The sequence below is a fragment of the Pleurodeles waltl genome, chromosome 9 (assembly GCF_031143425.1).
Source record: "Pleurodeles waltl isolate 20211129_DDA chromosome 9, aPleWal1.hap1.20221129, whole genome shotgun sequence".
Taxonomy (NCBI): domain Eukaryota; kingdom Metazoa; phylum Chordata; class Amphibia; order Caudata; family Salamandridae; genus Pleurodeles; species Pleurodeles waltl.
Genome location: NC_090448.1, coordinates 704451712 through 704466490, shown reverse-complemented (window position 1 = coordinate 704466490; position 14779 = coordinate 704451712). Strand labels below are relative to the sequence as shown.

General features: G+C 44.7%; 1 protein-coding gene across 1 annotated transcript in view; it reads right to left on the bottom strand.

Moving 5' to 3' along the window:
* Window positions 1–14779, bottom strand: part of LOC138259868 (sulfotransferase 6B1-like) — a 437893-nt gene that overhangs the window by 52785 nt on the left and 370329 nt on the right. Inside the window, exon 6 of the mRNA XM_069207816.1 lies at window positions 9690–9846. Coding sequence (XP_069063917.1) covers window positions 9690–9846 — 157 coding nt within the window. The remainder of the gene's footprint in view (window positions 1–9689; window positions 9847–14779) is intronic.

Genomic DNA, 14779 nt, shown 5'->3' with positions numbered 1-14779 from the left:
TATTAACACAAAACCCTCCCAGGGGATGGGAGAAGTTCCGACTCGCTGCTGCGGAACTCAACATCTCCTCCACAATGGTCGGTAACGCCGACCACCGGCGAAGGCTTGAAAGTTTGAAAGATCCGCCCTCGGGTGTTTTTACCATGAGTCCCACCGTGCCGACATCGCCTTTCTTTCCTCAGCTAACAAAGTCTAAGAGCAGCAACGCTCTACATATGGAGCCTAAAAAGAGACTGTTAAAAATTAACAAATGGTTATCGCTCTAATGTAATCAAGAAATTTGAACAGTTGTACAGTTTTGTTATAAAGATTCACGTCTTGAAGGATTTATGCTTCATTTATTTCTGTGCCTGTGTACATGTTTATGCTGAAAACTGTTTGTAATAAACACTTAACTTTTCAACAGTCGTCAGTCATCTTTTTATAAAATGGTTTTAAAATGTGTTGTGGGTGAATAAAAATGCATATTCTGAATTTGTGTTTAAAATGGTTTTTTTTATTGTGGACAACCACCAGTACAAATAGAGGCGTTACAAGGCCTTACACTTTTGACAAACACCGTATTCTGTTTTAGCAACGCTCAACATGGGCCTAGTGTTTTCATTCACATAGTTTCTAACAATAACATTGTTGTTTACTAGATCGTCGGAATACAGATTTTAAAAATTTCTAAACGTCATACCCTCAGACATTTTAATAATAAAATATATACAATGTTCCCCGCATGTGATGGCTAGAGAATCCTGTACACGCCACTTGTAATACTCAACCGTGGGCGATGCTTTTTTTTTTTGTTACATATTTGAATATCGGTTTTGTATAAATGTTATGCTCGGTGTATTCCGCTAAACTGTCAAACACTATAACCTTGTCTACATCCAGAAACATGGCAGCTCAATGTGTACCACCCTTCTAATGCGGGTCGGTGTTAGAGACTAGGGTGTGGGCCTATCTCCCCAGGTAGTCCGTCACTAGGAAATACACCTAGTAAGTATTTCTTAGCGTATTTATGCCTGCTTTAGAAGTACCGTATCTCCACAGTGTCCATTTTACAAACTTTTAATGATAGTCAAACATAAGCTGTCATGAGTGATTTACCTTGATAACGTGGTTGAATACAGAGAATACAACCATGTTCACGTTGGTAGCCAGTGCCTGTGTAAAGCGTATTTCAGCTTTTAGATTTCTGTTTTTGATCAAGTTGTAGTGGTCACCATCTTCCTTGTCAGGAGTCGGGTAGATCACAAACAACGTGTGGCCGGCCCCATACCCCTCTCTTGAAACAACGACTCCTGAGTCCCACACATGTTTCCCCGTTATCGAGACCAGACCGAGATATTCCCTGACAAAAGTGGATGTTCCAAAACTCGGAGTGAGCGGTTTTGAAGGGATAACAGCTACCTCGTGGACCAATGCGGAATAGTTGATGTCATAGTGTTTGAAGTTGAAAGGGTTAGAGGCATAGAGCCTGCTAAAAGCGGTATTGTCCACAAACCCTATGATGATGAGTTTCGGGAGTTGCCCAAGAAATAGATTCTGCTTCTGCATTAATCTAGTACTCGCGGGGATGTTGAATATCTTTAGAACCATTGTTTCAATGGTGTACTATGTGTTCAATAGTTGTAAAGCTTCAGCGTGGGCCAGTCTGATGCTCGGTGACACTTTCACTCTCTTTACAAACAGACTCGCGGACAATATAGCCAAGTTACACTGCTCCGTATTGCCGCTGATGAGACAGAACGCGTCCTTGTTGAATTTAATCTTAAGATCTATACTGTTGACTAGAAGCTTATCTTGGAAGAAAAGGTCTAAATGTATGCTCCCCAGGAGGTCAAACTGCCTACTGCCAGTGGCGAAGCTGGCTCTTTTTTTTTTTTTTAAACCATTGTTGCCCCCGTCTAACACAGTGTCCTCAAAATTGGCTTCAGTATCTTTGTAGAAGAGTCCAGCTGAAAGCTTTGTGTCCAGAGCTTTGCAACTGTAATTTAGAATACTCTCTATGTAGGCCCTGTAGGTGTACATGTTATCACTCTGTGTAATGAGTCGATCTCCCAGGTTAATATCCACTTGATTAAACATGGTTGCAATGGGGTAGGCGATCGGCGGCACTTTAGCATCAGCCTCAATGTTGGTGCTGTTCGCTTTGGTTATTTTGCAGGCGAGGTGTAGCAGAGTGTTGTTGAGACCCAAATACATATCAGTGGACCCTGACACTCTATCGGCGCCAGAGGCGTCAAACAGCTAGAGGAGATACTTCCATGAAAAAAAACTGTTCTCAATGCCGGTCTGTATGAGTTTAAGAGAAAACAAATCTAGCTCAGATTTGGCGCATTCACCCGAGGCACAGTGTACAAAGGCCAAGATAGCGGATGTAAAAAATATTTGCACTAGAGCGTGGCCTCTTCTTCTTGGAAGATCTCTAACGTCTTACAACTCTTCTTTTGTGTGGGCCTTTTGAAGAAGTCATCCAATTTTTATAGGGCATTGGTGGGACCCTACGCCTCGAAGCCCTTTGCTTCCTTTTGATAACCACCCGCACCTTGTAACAAACCCAGCTCCTTCCTGGGGCTGTTTGATCATGCACCCGGCGACAGCTGACGTCACTGAGCCCACAACATCATGGGCTATGTCCGTAGCAGCCGCTTTAACGTGAGGTTTTGCAATTTCGTACCCTCTTCTCAAAAAAGGCATGGCTCTTCTAAACAAACTCCGAAAGAAGCCCCCCAATCTGGCCCCGTACAGAACGGGGGCCACTTGAAAGTAGGGCAGCGGTCCTCCATAGCTGGCCTGGCCTGGCTGTCCCTGTACATAGAGGGATCCCCGTATGTTTTCATAATGACCATTCCAAATGCCTAATAGTCACCATCGCAGCGCGGCTTTAAATTTAGCTTAACAATAACTTTCCCGTATTTAAAGGCCACCGGCTCTGACCGATCGTCATAGATCATGATGGTTAAAGTGTCAAAATGTTTTTGGGAAACTGCCACGTAGTCGAGTTTGTGATGTTGTATATTAACCATCGTGTTATTTTCTCTCTTCACGGGACTCATATCAACAACGGCCAATAATTATCCCCTACCCTCAGAGGTTCTACGATGTTGCTATACACGTAAATCCACCATTAATATCGGGACACGTAGGGTCTAGATCCACTTGTCTTTTCACATGTTGTATGGTCCCTAAAATCCTTTTTAATTTACCTGAACAGTTGAACACTGTATCGTGCTCCGGGTCTTAAGAAACACTTTTCTTCTAACGTTTTCCACCACTAGATAAATATTCGTATATGTTTCAATGTTGCCTATAGATTTGTTGATGGCGTCCACCACTGATGTAACAGTTGGGTAATAGCCATGCGGGAATCCTGCGTGGGTGCTCAAAGGGTCCTGCTCACGCTTTATATTAAATTTAGCCTTGTGCTTTGTAAATGTCTTCCAAGTTCTAGGATACTGTATCTCCATTAGGGCCACCTCCCTTTCAGGTCCACCGGTTTAGCCAGTTTCACAGTATAATTAGAAATCAGATTTTTTGGGAACATGTCCTTCGAGGAGTTGGGCGGTAGTGTAATATAAAAAGCCGAGATCTCCATCTCAGCGCTTACAGCATGCCCTCACACCCGTGCAGTGAGCTGTCCAAAACCCAACTGTTAAATTTCTTGGGCCAGCCACGCCATTTAACCAACGCCTGTCTCTTAGCTCTGCTACCTTTCCTTTTTAGAACCTTTTCTACCCTATACACCCTGTTCGGATCTTAGGGCTCCTTTTGTAACTCTTCCTTGTAAAAGACACCCGTTACCTTTTCCCCAGCGTAGTCCTTCAACTTGTAAAGATATACCCCTTCTTGAAACTCAACACTTTCCACTAAAAATATCTCGTCGCTAAATGTCTGTTGGTAGCCTTTGGTGAAGATGCCCTTCAGCTTTGAAACCCTGACATGATCCCCTTTTTTAAAAACAGGTTTCTTGACCTTCGCCGTGAGACGACTCCTGTACACAGTTCTCCACACCATTAACAAATTATCAGCCGTTACCTCCACGGGAGACAATTTGATGGTCCTATGGTAACTGGCGTTATAAACAACTATAAAAGGATGTAGAACATCCACGTATCTGTAGGTATTGTTGGCTGTGAAATATCGCCACATCTTTTATTTTAAAGTTCTGTTAAAACGCTCTACAGCCGCCGCTTTTACCTTGGTGTGCGTTACAAACTGCTGAACAGCGTGCTGCTTTAGTATTTTCTGAAAAGGTTTGTTTAAAAATTATTTCCTTTTACTAGGCCTTAGCGTCACAAGTTTTGATATTTTTATAGCTATACACTCAATAGCTCTAGACATGACTTCCCGCTCCCCTGCCTGTAACTCTGGACGCTCATGATACTGACAGCATTCAACAGTTCATACACTTCTAGGTCGGACAATACAGAACCTTTATTTGTGAAGTAATCTTCAGTCACTAGTTCCAAAGTATGGTGTAGCCCAGTCAATGGTGAAAATCTTAACTCACGAGCATGTCTTTGTATGCGCTCCAGTATTTATCCGCGTTGATACACCAGTTGGCGATACACACAGGGCTGTCGCACTGCAATGTAGCTGGAGGTTCCATAATGCTAAAATACCACAGAGTCATAGGGTGTATTTCAGCTATTCTTTCTTTAACCAGCACATATATCAATCTCGCGATACAGATGTATCCCGGGTGTAACTCATAGACATCTTCCACTGAGAAACTCTGATTCTCGTCCTAAAAGTGAGTAAGTATGTAATGTTAAATAACACAGTTATGCTCTGCTATCCACGACCTCTGTTTTTTTTTTTTTTTTTTTTTTTAAAACAACTTTCGTGGGGCTAAAGACCTTATTCTTCTATTTTTATAATAAATATCACACATTCGTCTTTCTATGACCCGTTCTCTCAAGCTTTTGCCAAAATAGGTACACAACCCCTGCATACGCTCGAGTTTTGAGCAGGGCTCAACAGCGTATCGGATCTCATTGACCGCAGCTGCCAGGACCTTAGTCATATCATCGTGGACACATTTCTTCACAGCCGACAACCGGTACACCACCCTTAACAACTTATATACCCTGTGCGGGTCTAACCGGCTACATATGTGTCTAATTGATCTTGCAGTGTACGACTCGTATAGACAGTTGTGAGCCTCCTGCTGTGGCACGTTCACTTTATGCCCATAACACAGGTCATAATAGTCACGTTTAACACATGTTCACAACGGCCGCCACAAAATCTTTAACAGGCCATATGGCGTCAGAGTATTCTTGGAGTTTCCTTTTCAAAATCAATGCTATTGTAGGTGCAAAAACATTTCTTACGCTGCTCTTTGTTTTGGCTTGTAATAGTTTCAGATTGTCTGGAACAGCATAAGCAGTAAAAATGTACGTTGTTAATCTTTGGCGTAGACCCCTGTAGAGCATCTCTTTTTGCAGTTGTTTTCTACGGTTCAAACAGAAAGCAAAAGACAAACTGTTAGTTAAAAGTATGATATCAGGGTGTACACAATAATTGTCTATAGAGTTTTTACTAACCTCAGCATTTTTGCTACACTCAGCGGTTGCTCTGAAATCTTGCGTGTCGCATAGGTCCATTGGTGTATAATCAGCTTCGGTGTTTACACTTGCCGGCTGTACGACGACTGCCTCTGGATCAGGGTCCTCCTGAAAGCCCATGTATTCATAGACCTGTGAATTCGGTGGTGCTATACCTTCTTCATCATCTTCAGTGTCGAAGTTGATTGTATCATTCAATTCGTCTTTTGAGGCTTTGCTGCAGCTGCTGTCAACCTTAATAGGGGATATCCGTTGCAGCAAATCCTTGAGGCTGAGATTTTCAAGACGCTGGCAAAGTTCCTCTTGAAAACCGGTGACGTTGGAACCCCCATCTTTAGGGGCAGCCTCATCCAACACCAAGGGTGTTAGAGTCCAATAATATCTATTGATAGTGTTCTGGGCCCGTGAGGAGGTGGCTTTTCTGGTGAGCGGATTGTATATCTTCATATTGCCTTACCAACCTATTTCAACAATGGTTCACGGTTTGGCATGCTGATCTAGCCCAATCCTTATATACATATTCAATGGTTGAAAAGGGCGTACGCCTCTACAACACATAGCGGTCACATGCTCTCCTAGATGGCTCCGATACGTTGATGGGGTTAAACGTAATGCTAACCACATGTCACGACCTTTGCAGCATTTGCCCAGCCCCTCTTTTTGGATTAGCCAGCAGGGTGGAGGTTTGGCTTTGCACTCCCAATGCTCTGCCCTGTGAGGAGGCCCCCAAACAGCCACTTGGTCCTGAATGTCTGACCTGTTCAGAACTGTCCTCTTAGGCCATGAAACAGGTTGCACACCAGCAGGGCCCTCATTTTACACAGCCCACAGACCTCGACACAGGGGCTAGGACCCTGGCACATGAATAACACATGACCCCCTGATGTCACAACCCACGTGACTCACCTACACGTACGTCAGCACTGGGCAGGGGCACCCACGTCATTGCCTACGTCATTGCCTATGTCATTACGGGGAGGGGCACCTGTCAAATGTTTGATGGAAGGTGTCCCCTTATACTACTAACCAATCACACCACTCAAAACACTTGACAGCATTCCTTCATTTGAATGAAAAAGAAGAGAGAGTTATAAGCAATCACTTCAAGTGTTTTCTTGTCCCTATCAAAGATCCTTGTTGTTATCAGTTAAGGAGGCAGGTAATATGGCAGATTCTTTTTTTTAGGACAGTTGGCTAAGGGACTGCTGCCTTTGCTGGGTCTTGACACCTAGAGATGGGATTCAAAATCATCTAGGGATGTATATTGGGACAGCCATACGGGGTAGATGCCAATTTGCTTATACAGCTAAACAGGAACTGCTGCCCTGGGATTAGAGCTTGACTCTCAGAATGCAGAGCAATTATGTAGCTTGATTAGACATTTACATGCTGACTGGAAGGCTACTACTGGTTCGATATGCCCTGGGTGATAGGTACTTATAAGCTTGCACAATCCAGCAGCCAAATCAGAAGTGTACTCCAATACTCTATGAGACTCACTGTAATTATTTCCAGGCTTCTCCGCTATAGTCTGTCTCCTCCATTTATCCTTGCTACTGAGGTTTGGGCTCTCTAATGAAACCTCTTCTGTGCACCAGGTAAGCTAGCATAAAAGCAGCAGCATTAGTCCAGTATCTGTACAGTAGGAGCCTTGTTCCCAATACTAAACCAGAGTAAGCAATAAACAATAGAATCTGCTGCTTTTGTGCAGTTTTTCAGCCCAGGTGTATGTTCTAAACAGGACTGCCAAATGTGACAATACCATGATAATGTAAAATATGTACACAGAATGGCAGAGGTGATATACAGTGTATGTAAAAAAGGAGGTGTTAATTGTAATGCTTTTTAAAATTGTAAACAAAATTATACTAAATATATCACTAAAAAAAAACTTGCCCTCAGATAGTGGGAGAAAAGAGTATTGGAAGGTAGAGAGGAGCCATACTGAGCCAGCAGTATAGGAAGGGAGTTCCTTGAATGAAAGTAGGAGAAAGAAAGCACATAGATTGGGTAGGGTAATGCACTTGTGATAGGGCGGACAGTGTATCTGTCATGTTTGTGACAGAGTACTCATACACCAAACACCATGTCACACCCAAAGATAGCACTACATAATGCAGATCGGCATAGAGGCACATAATGAGAAACCTCTTAGTAGCACAAATGTATTTGCTTGCTGAACATCCAGGGTTTTCTATTGGATGCAAAATTTTCTGATTTGTACATTCACAAGTCGCTGTTACTGAGAAACCTTTATCCTGAGTACTGCAAAAGGTGCTGAAGTATCAGAATGGTTCATTAGTTACCCTCAGGCGCTGCTTGTAAAACCTGTAGTTTTTAGACACTATGGGCCTCATTATGACCCTGGCGGGCGGCGGAGGCCGCCCGCCAGGATGCCGCCCTCCAAAATACCGCGCCGCGGTGAAAAGACCGCGGCGGGTATTACGAGTTTTCCCCTGGGCTGGCGGGCGGTTGCTGAAAAACCGCCCGCCAGCCCAGGGGAAAACGACCTTCCCACGAGGATGCCGGCTCGTAATCGAGCCGGCGGAGTGGGAAGGTGCGACGGGTGCAGTGGCACCCGTCGCGTATTTCAGTGTCTGCAAGGCAGACACTGAAATACTTTGCGGGGCCCTCTTACGGGGGCCCCTGCCGTGCCCATGCCATTGGCATGGGCACGGCAGGGGCCCCCAGGGGCCCCGCGACCCCCCCCTACCGCCATCCTGTTCATGGCGGCTTTCCCGCCATGAACAGGATGGCGGTAGGGGGGGTCAGAATCCTCAGCCATGGAGGATTCAAACGAGCAGCGGAAAGTCAGCGGGAGACCGCTGACTTTCCGCTTCTGACCGCGGCTGAACCGCCGCGGTCAGAATGCTCGTTGGAGCACCGCCAGCCTGTTGGCGGTGCTCCCGTGGTCGGTGGCCCTGGCGGCCACCGGCCGCCAGGGTCAGAATGACCCTCTATGTGACTAATTACAACTTTGGCAGAGGGGGTTAATCCATTCCAAATGTGACGGATATCCCGCCCGCCGTTTTACGAGTCCATTATATCCTATGGAACTCGTAATACGGCGGGCCGGATATCCGTCACATTTAGGATGGATTAACCCCCTCCGCCAAAGTTGTAATCAGGCCCAATGTCCCTAACTATGACTCCGGCGGACGGAAAAGGCTGTCTGGTGAAGTCCCATGGTCAGGTTACCGCCAGTGCGGTCCCCTTCCTGCGGCCCCTATTACAAGTTTCATGCTGGGTCAACGAGCAGAAACAGAGTTTCCTCCCGCTGGCCCAGCAGGAAACAGCCCACAACATTGACGCCAGCTCATAATAGAGCCGGCAGCAATGTTGCAGTGCGTAGGGTGCACCAGCACCCGTCATGCTTTTGCCACGGGGATGGCCATGGGGGCCCCCTGCAACCCGGACTCCCTTCCAAATTGTAAAAGCTGGTGGAAAAGGGACTCGTAATCCCCAGGCCAGCGCTGCTTGCAGCACTGCCCTGTAGGATTAGGACCGCCAGCCCCTCCAGTGGAGAAGTAGTGGTGCTGGCGGTCTGACTGTGGAGCAACCGCCAGGGTCGTAATGTGGTTGTCAGACACCTTAAGACCGCCAGGGTCATAATGAGGCCCTATATTTGAAAACTTTTCTAGAGAAGTTCACTGAGAATGTGAACAATTTTTTAGGCAGAAAAATCTACAGGGACAAAGAAGTTGAGACAACACTGCCCCCTTTTAAAACAAGTTTGTTGTACATCCCAGGGAATAAAGAGGTTAATTTTTCGAAATTAAAGCTCTTTGTGTTGTACAATCTATTATATGTCTTTGCTGCTGTCAAGGCGTAGTGAAAAGCAGTATGCACAAATTTAAGTCTTCAATGATTGCTTACATGCACTACATTTTAAAGCAACAGTTCAAGCATAATACAATTGTAATATTTGTTTTAGAGCTAGAAAATTATATTTGTTTCTACATCGCAAAAGACCACTTTCCCTGGAGATCACAGTGGCAGTTGTAACCTTTGCCACCGAAGACCAAAGGAAATGCTTGAATTGAGTTGTAAGATTCCTGGGTAAAATAAATGTCAACAAATAACAAGCACATACAGAATCAGAAAAATCATAAACGATGTGAATACCTTTTCTGAAAAGAACTTGACCAAAGGAAGCATTTTTTGTTTTATATTTCTCTTGCATTGCACCAAAGGTCCCCCCTTCTGCAATGGATTGAACCTGTTCTTCTGTCAAAGTATACTTTAAAAACTCAGCGATCTTCTTAATGCCAGCAGCAAGGTCCTAAAACAATGAAACACAGTTGCAGTTATCTTCATGGTAGATACATTCCAAACAGAAGGGTGGCGAGAAGATGGGTACTTAGTAGTCAGATTTGTCTTAATGGCTAACGGAATTCACCACAAGCTCAAACTTCAAATCGTTTTTTCCCCAAATTTGGAACCCCTGGGTAAAAATATAAGTGAAAAAGGAAGAATGTCATCCCCTGTGCGCTGCAGAAAGCATACATTTGTTATGATCAACCATACATCACCGGTTTCAATAATGGGCCACATGCAACCAGTTTCTACATTGATTCAGAAAACAAATACGCTTTGCTTCCACAATAGGACAGAAGGAACACACAATACTAGGTTCCACAAGGCTCACAGACACACACGGACGCCACCAGCTCTCACAGTGGGTCAGTAAGTACACACATTACCACCCTTCTATAACTATTACTCCAACTATTTTGACAGTTAGGAGAGTCAATGAAAAAATGTTTTTCTAATTCAGAAGTGTAAGTAGCTTATCACAGGTGGGGTTTGGCATTATACTAGCAAAGATATGTGCAGGTAATGCCTGTGGTTTCTGCAGGTGCAAGTAAGCACAAACTTGTGGATGCGGTGTCTCTGTGTAGAAAGCATGTGGATATTCAAGGAGTGAACTAGAAATACAACTACAATTGTGAAGAATGAGTTGATTTCCTGGAATTTTTATGACATCTCTCTGAGCCCTGAATGTTTGGACTGAAGGAGGCTGCACATTGCGGGGTGTTCTTTCTTCCTTGAAGCCTGTTGTTCACTCATGCTGCACACTGTACATGAGCCGGCACGCCCCCCCACCCTCAACTGCTTTGCCATGCTGACCGGCGATCTTCGCTTGGCAGTAGGATCCCTTGCAGGCAGGCTGACCCCATTAAATCTGCCCAATACTCCCCAGAGAGGAGTTTAAGAAGCTAATTATATCTTCTTCTCTGCTGTCCGCACAGTCTCCATACTGCACAGTAATTCATCTGATGTATGTATATGGTATTTCTATGGTAAGAACCTAGACAAAAGGTAGTGGACCGCTGTACAAGGTGTAAGACAAGCATAAAGTCAACGAGTAATAGGAGGAGTAGGTGGGTTGTGGGCAGTGAATGCATTGTGATGTCGAGTGAGAACCTTCAACCCTTTCCAAAATAAGAGCAGTTTTGGGGGAGGACAGGTGTGCTACATGGATGCTGTTCAAGATCCTGTGTTTATTGCTAGAAAAGGGCTGCTTTCTTTTCTTTTTTAATTCTTTTGGCCTACTTACAAGTAGGTTGGTGAATTTCGACCCATGTGAAAACTCCTGTTTACGCATCAGTCAGAAATAAGAGTTAAAAGGTATTTAACACATTTGACAATTATCAGATGACAATCAATCTTTGTTAAATTTTGGCAGGTAAAACTGCGAAAATTATGAGGGGAAAGCATACAATATTTACTCTATCATGTGGATTTTGGTACATTAAACACCACAATCTGCATGTTATTTCCCACAAACTGGTGATAGGTGTTATTTATTACACCAGATAAATGAAACACAGTGGTATTGTTATGTATCAGGTGTGTTAAATAACACCTAAACTCATAATCAGGCCCTTATTCTGCACTCTGATGTTCAGCATGAAGGTGTGCTGAGAACCACCAGAGATGGAGAGTTTGTCTGCAAGATAAGCAGGGGTGCTGGTCGTGATGACCTTGTAAATGATACAGCTGCTTTTGAAGGTGGTGCAGGCAGGCAGGCCAGGAGAGCGAAAGGAATTCCATCAGGATGGGGGTGATCTGATCATATATCTTCATGTCCTGGATGAGACATGCTGAATGTAGGTTGCCCTTAAGGGATTAAAGGGTGTAGTCTGGAAGGAATGTGGAGCAAGGGGTTACCACCATCCCAAGAGTACTAAGGCTTAAATAACTGTTATAATGTTGTTTTCTGGAAGACATGGTTTCACTTCATTTAGAAGGGAAAGCAAATACCCGGATATCTTTGTTTTGGCTTTCACAATGTGTCCCTTGAGGGTGAGGATGGTATCTAGGATGAAATCAAGTGACTTGACAATCAATGAAAATTTGGGTTCAAGGTTCATGTCATTGGACTAGGTTTGTACTGCTTCTGGTTTGTTGTTCTTGCTAAATAATAGGAATTCTGTCATGGCTGGGTTGGGCTCCTAGTAAATGCTGGACATCCAAGTTTAGATGTTGTTCAAGGATAACATCTATTGGCAGTGCAGCCTGTCTGCTGTAGTGTCTAAAACTGCACTGTATTGTTTTTCCTTTTCCTCTGCCGCTGCATGGGTGGAGGCTTTGCTTCTCCCACTGTCTATGTTTAAAGGTATGTTCTGCCCAAGTCTGGTACTAGGATGTTCCAGCACTTTCCTCTCCCCTTCCCATCCCCTTTCAAGTACAAGGTGAGGAATCTCCTTCATAACCCAGCTGCTTCTTTCTTTCTATTGTACAGTTTGAGAATCATAGTATGGCATGGGCACACGCACCATGCCCATCAATGTTCCCTTTTAGGCCCTCCTTACATAATAATGGGCACTGCACCACTGATAGTGGTCAAGGTTTATCCCAAGCTCAGTTATCTCCTCACCATACTTTAAAGCCTCTCTGCCAAGCCTACCTCAAAACTCTACAGTTAACACTTCCAAAATTACATCCACCCCATTCCATAATCTAGGATTTGCTCCTAAAATAAAGCCATACCGATTAACCCCTCCTCTCTCCAAAATAAAATCTTTGCCCCTTCCCCCAAGGAAACAAGCATTTCTATCGTAATTAGAATGGCAGATTTAAATTAGAATGTTAAATGGTAAAAATGTTTGCTGCAGATAGAGGAAGGAGGCAAATGGAAGTGTTTTAGTTATATGCAGGGCTGCTGGAATTATGTGGTAGGAAAGGACCAAATTATAAGGCAGGGTTGACCAAATTATGTGGCAACAAAAATCCACTTAGACATTTACAATGCCAATAGCTCTAACTCTCGCAAATGCGAGACCTATTGCATTACAAATGCTTGTTTTCTTTGGGGGCTCAGGGCTTTGTTTTCCTTGGGTCTTTGCTTAATATTATTGATGGACTGTGCCTATTCGGAAAAGCTATGCCCCTTTTCTCTCCTCTTCACAGCCACTAAGCCCCAAACTACAGACAGGAGTCCTTTCTCACTTCTTGCTTCCCCTACAGAATAATTAAACTCTCCTACAGAAGAGTTCAGCCCTGGTGGCCATGTTAGTGATAGGGAGGTGATAAGAGTCTTCAATGTTTGAAACTTGGGCCAGAAACACTGCTTCTGAGCTTTGCTTTCTCACTGATCCTTCCCAAAACTCCTTCCCTCCTTTCGTTTCATCAACCAAATTATATTTCTTCCACCAAATTACTGGACTACCAACACTACTACTCTCAAACACCAGATACCTCCTATTTTGATTCCAGCAAGATGCTACAAAGCATGGAGAAGTGTGGCACAATGGTTAGAGCGGCAGACCCTGATGCAGAGATCTGGCCCGGGACAAGGGTTCAATTCCCCCCTCGGCGGGTCTTGGGCTCAATTCCCTTAGACCAGATAATTCTTGCCTCGGTGCCTAATATAATTAATGGGTCCCACTCTGTAACTCCGGGCAATAGCTTGCTTAATCTCCACAACGGCCCTCACAGCGCTTGGATGCCTGGCTTCACCCTGGGGCTGTCCATAGTGGGCGCCTCACAGGGAAAAGCCAGGAGGGGTTCCACAGCAATATGCGCACAGCACCTTGAGACCCTAACAGGTGAGTAGTGCCCTATACAAGTGCGAAGTTTACAGCATATAACCTCCCTGCTTGTATCTAGTGAGTGCCATTGGCTATTTTTCAGCTGCTCATGTGTAGGATATAGAGGGCAACTATCCTGGCTGCCTGCTCCTAGTGCATGCTGTAGATTACTCTTCCAGCGCTCATGTGTTGCCTCTATAATGACTCCAATGACTAACATATCCTTATGGACTGCACCCTGTTGGGAAGGAAAAGTTCCACACATGGTGATGGGCATGAACCCCTGCCCTGTGTACTCCGCTGTAAAGATGTCTGCATCCCTGATACTGATTTTTGTTGTCATGGATGAACATGGATCATTTCTGTGTGCCATGATGGGCCTATCTCACAGATGGCGATCTTTTAAGACTAGGAGGGGTGCCTAAAGTGCTACCCTGATAGTGGTTGAAAGGCAGTAGGCCAAGGCCTGCCAGTCTCGCTACTGGGTAAGGGGACATCACCCAGGGAATTCAAGACTACCTGCCCCTGGAGCCTGAAAGACCAGTGCATGCCTGCTTGCCAAGGCCAATTTGGCAGGAGTTAAACAACAGTATGCTGGCGCGGTGAGGCCAGCATACTGTGTAGTGATCAGTAGAAGTTAATAGGTCCTTTTACCTGTGTGTATACAGGCTCACGTTGCTGAGTAGTGCTGCACAGTTCACGTGTGTTATCCATATGCTGAGTGCACGCATGCCTGTGAATGGTACAATATAGGGATGGGGCCGGGCGAGTATATTATATGCATATGCTGGGTGTATGTGTGCCTATGAATGGAACAGTACATGAAGGATGTAGTGCTGTGCAGTATATGTAAGCTATACGTGTGCCTGTGAATATTACAATACATGGAAAACTCTGGGTTACACTTTGGGAGACCCACGGTTATTTGAAGGAACATGAGGAGGAAGAGGAATCCTGTCAGACAGGTTTGTGGATTGCAGCATTCCTGTGAACTGGTTAGGACACACTGGAAGAAGGGAGAGCCAGGCTCTTCAGTACACTTCAAGGAGAGCTCTTTGATTCAGAAGCAGGGCACTGGGAAGGGGCCTAAGCAAATCTCAGGAAGGAGATGGGGCTGATAAGAGAACCAAGAGAATGTGTAAGGGAGTAGGGCTGAGACACTGGGTTAAACTTTTTATA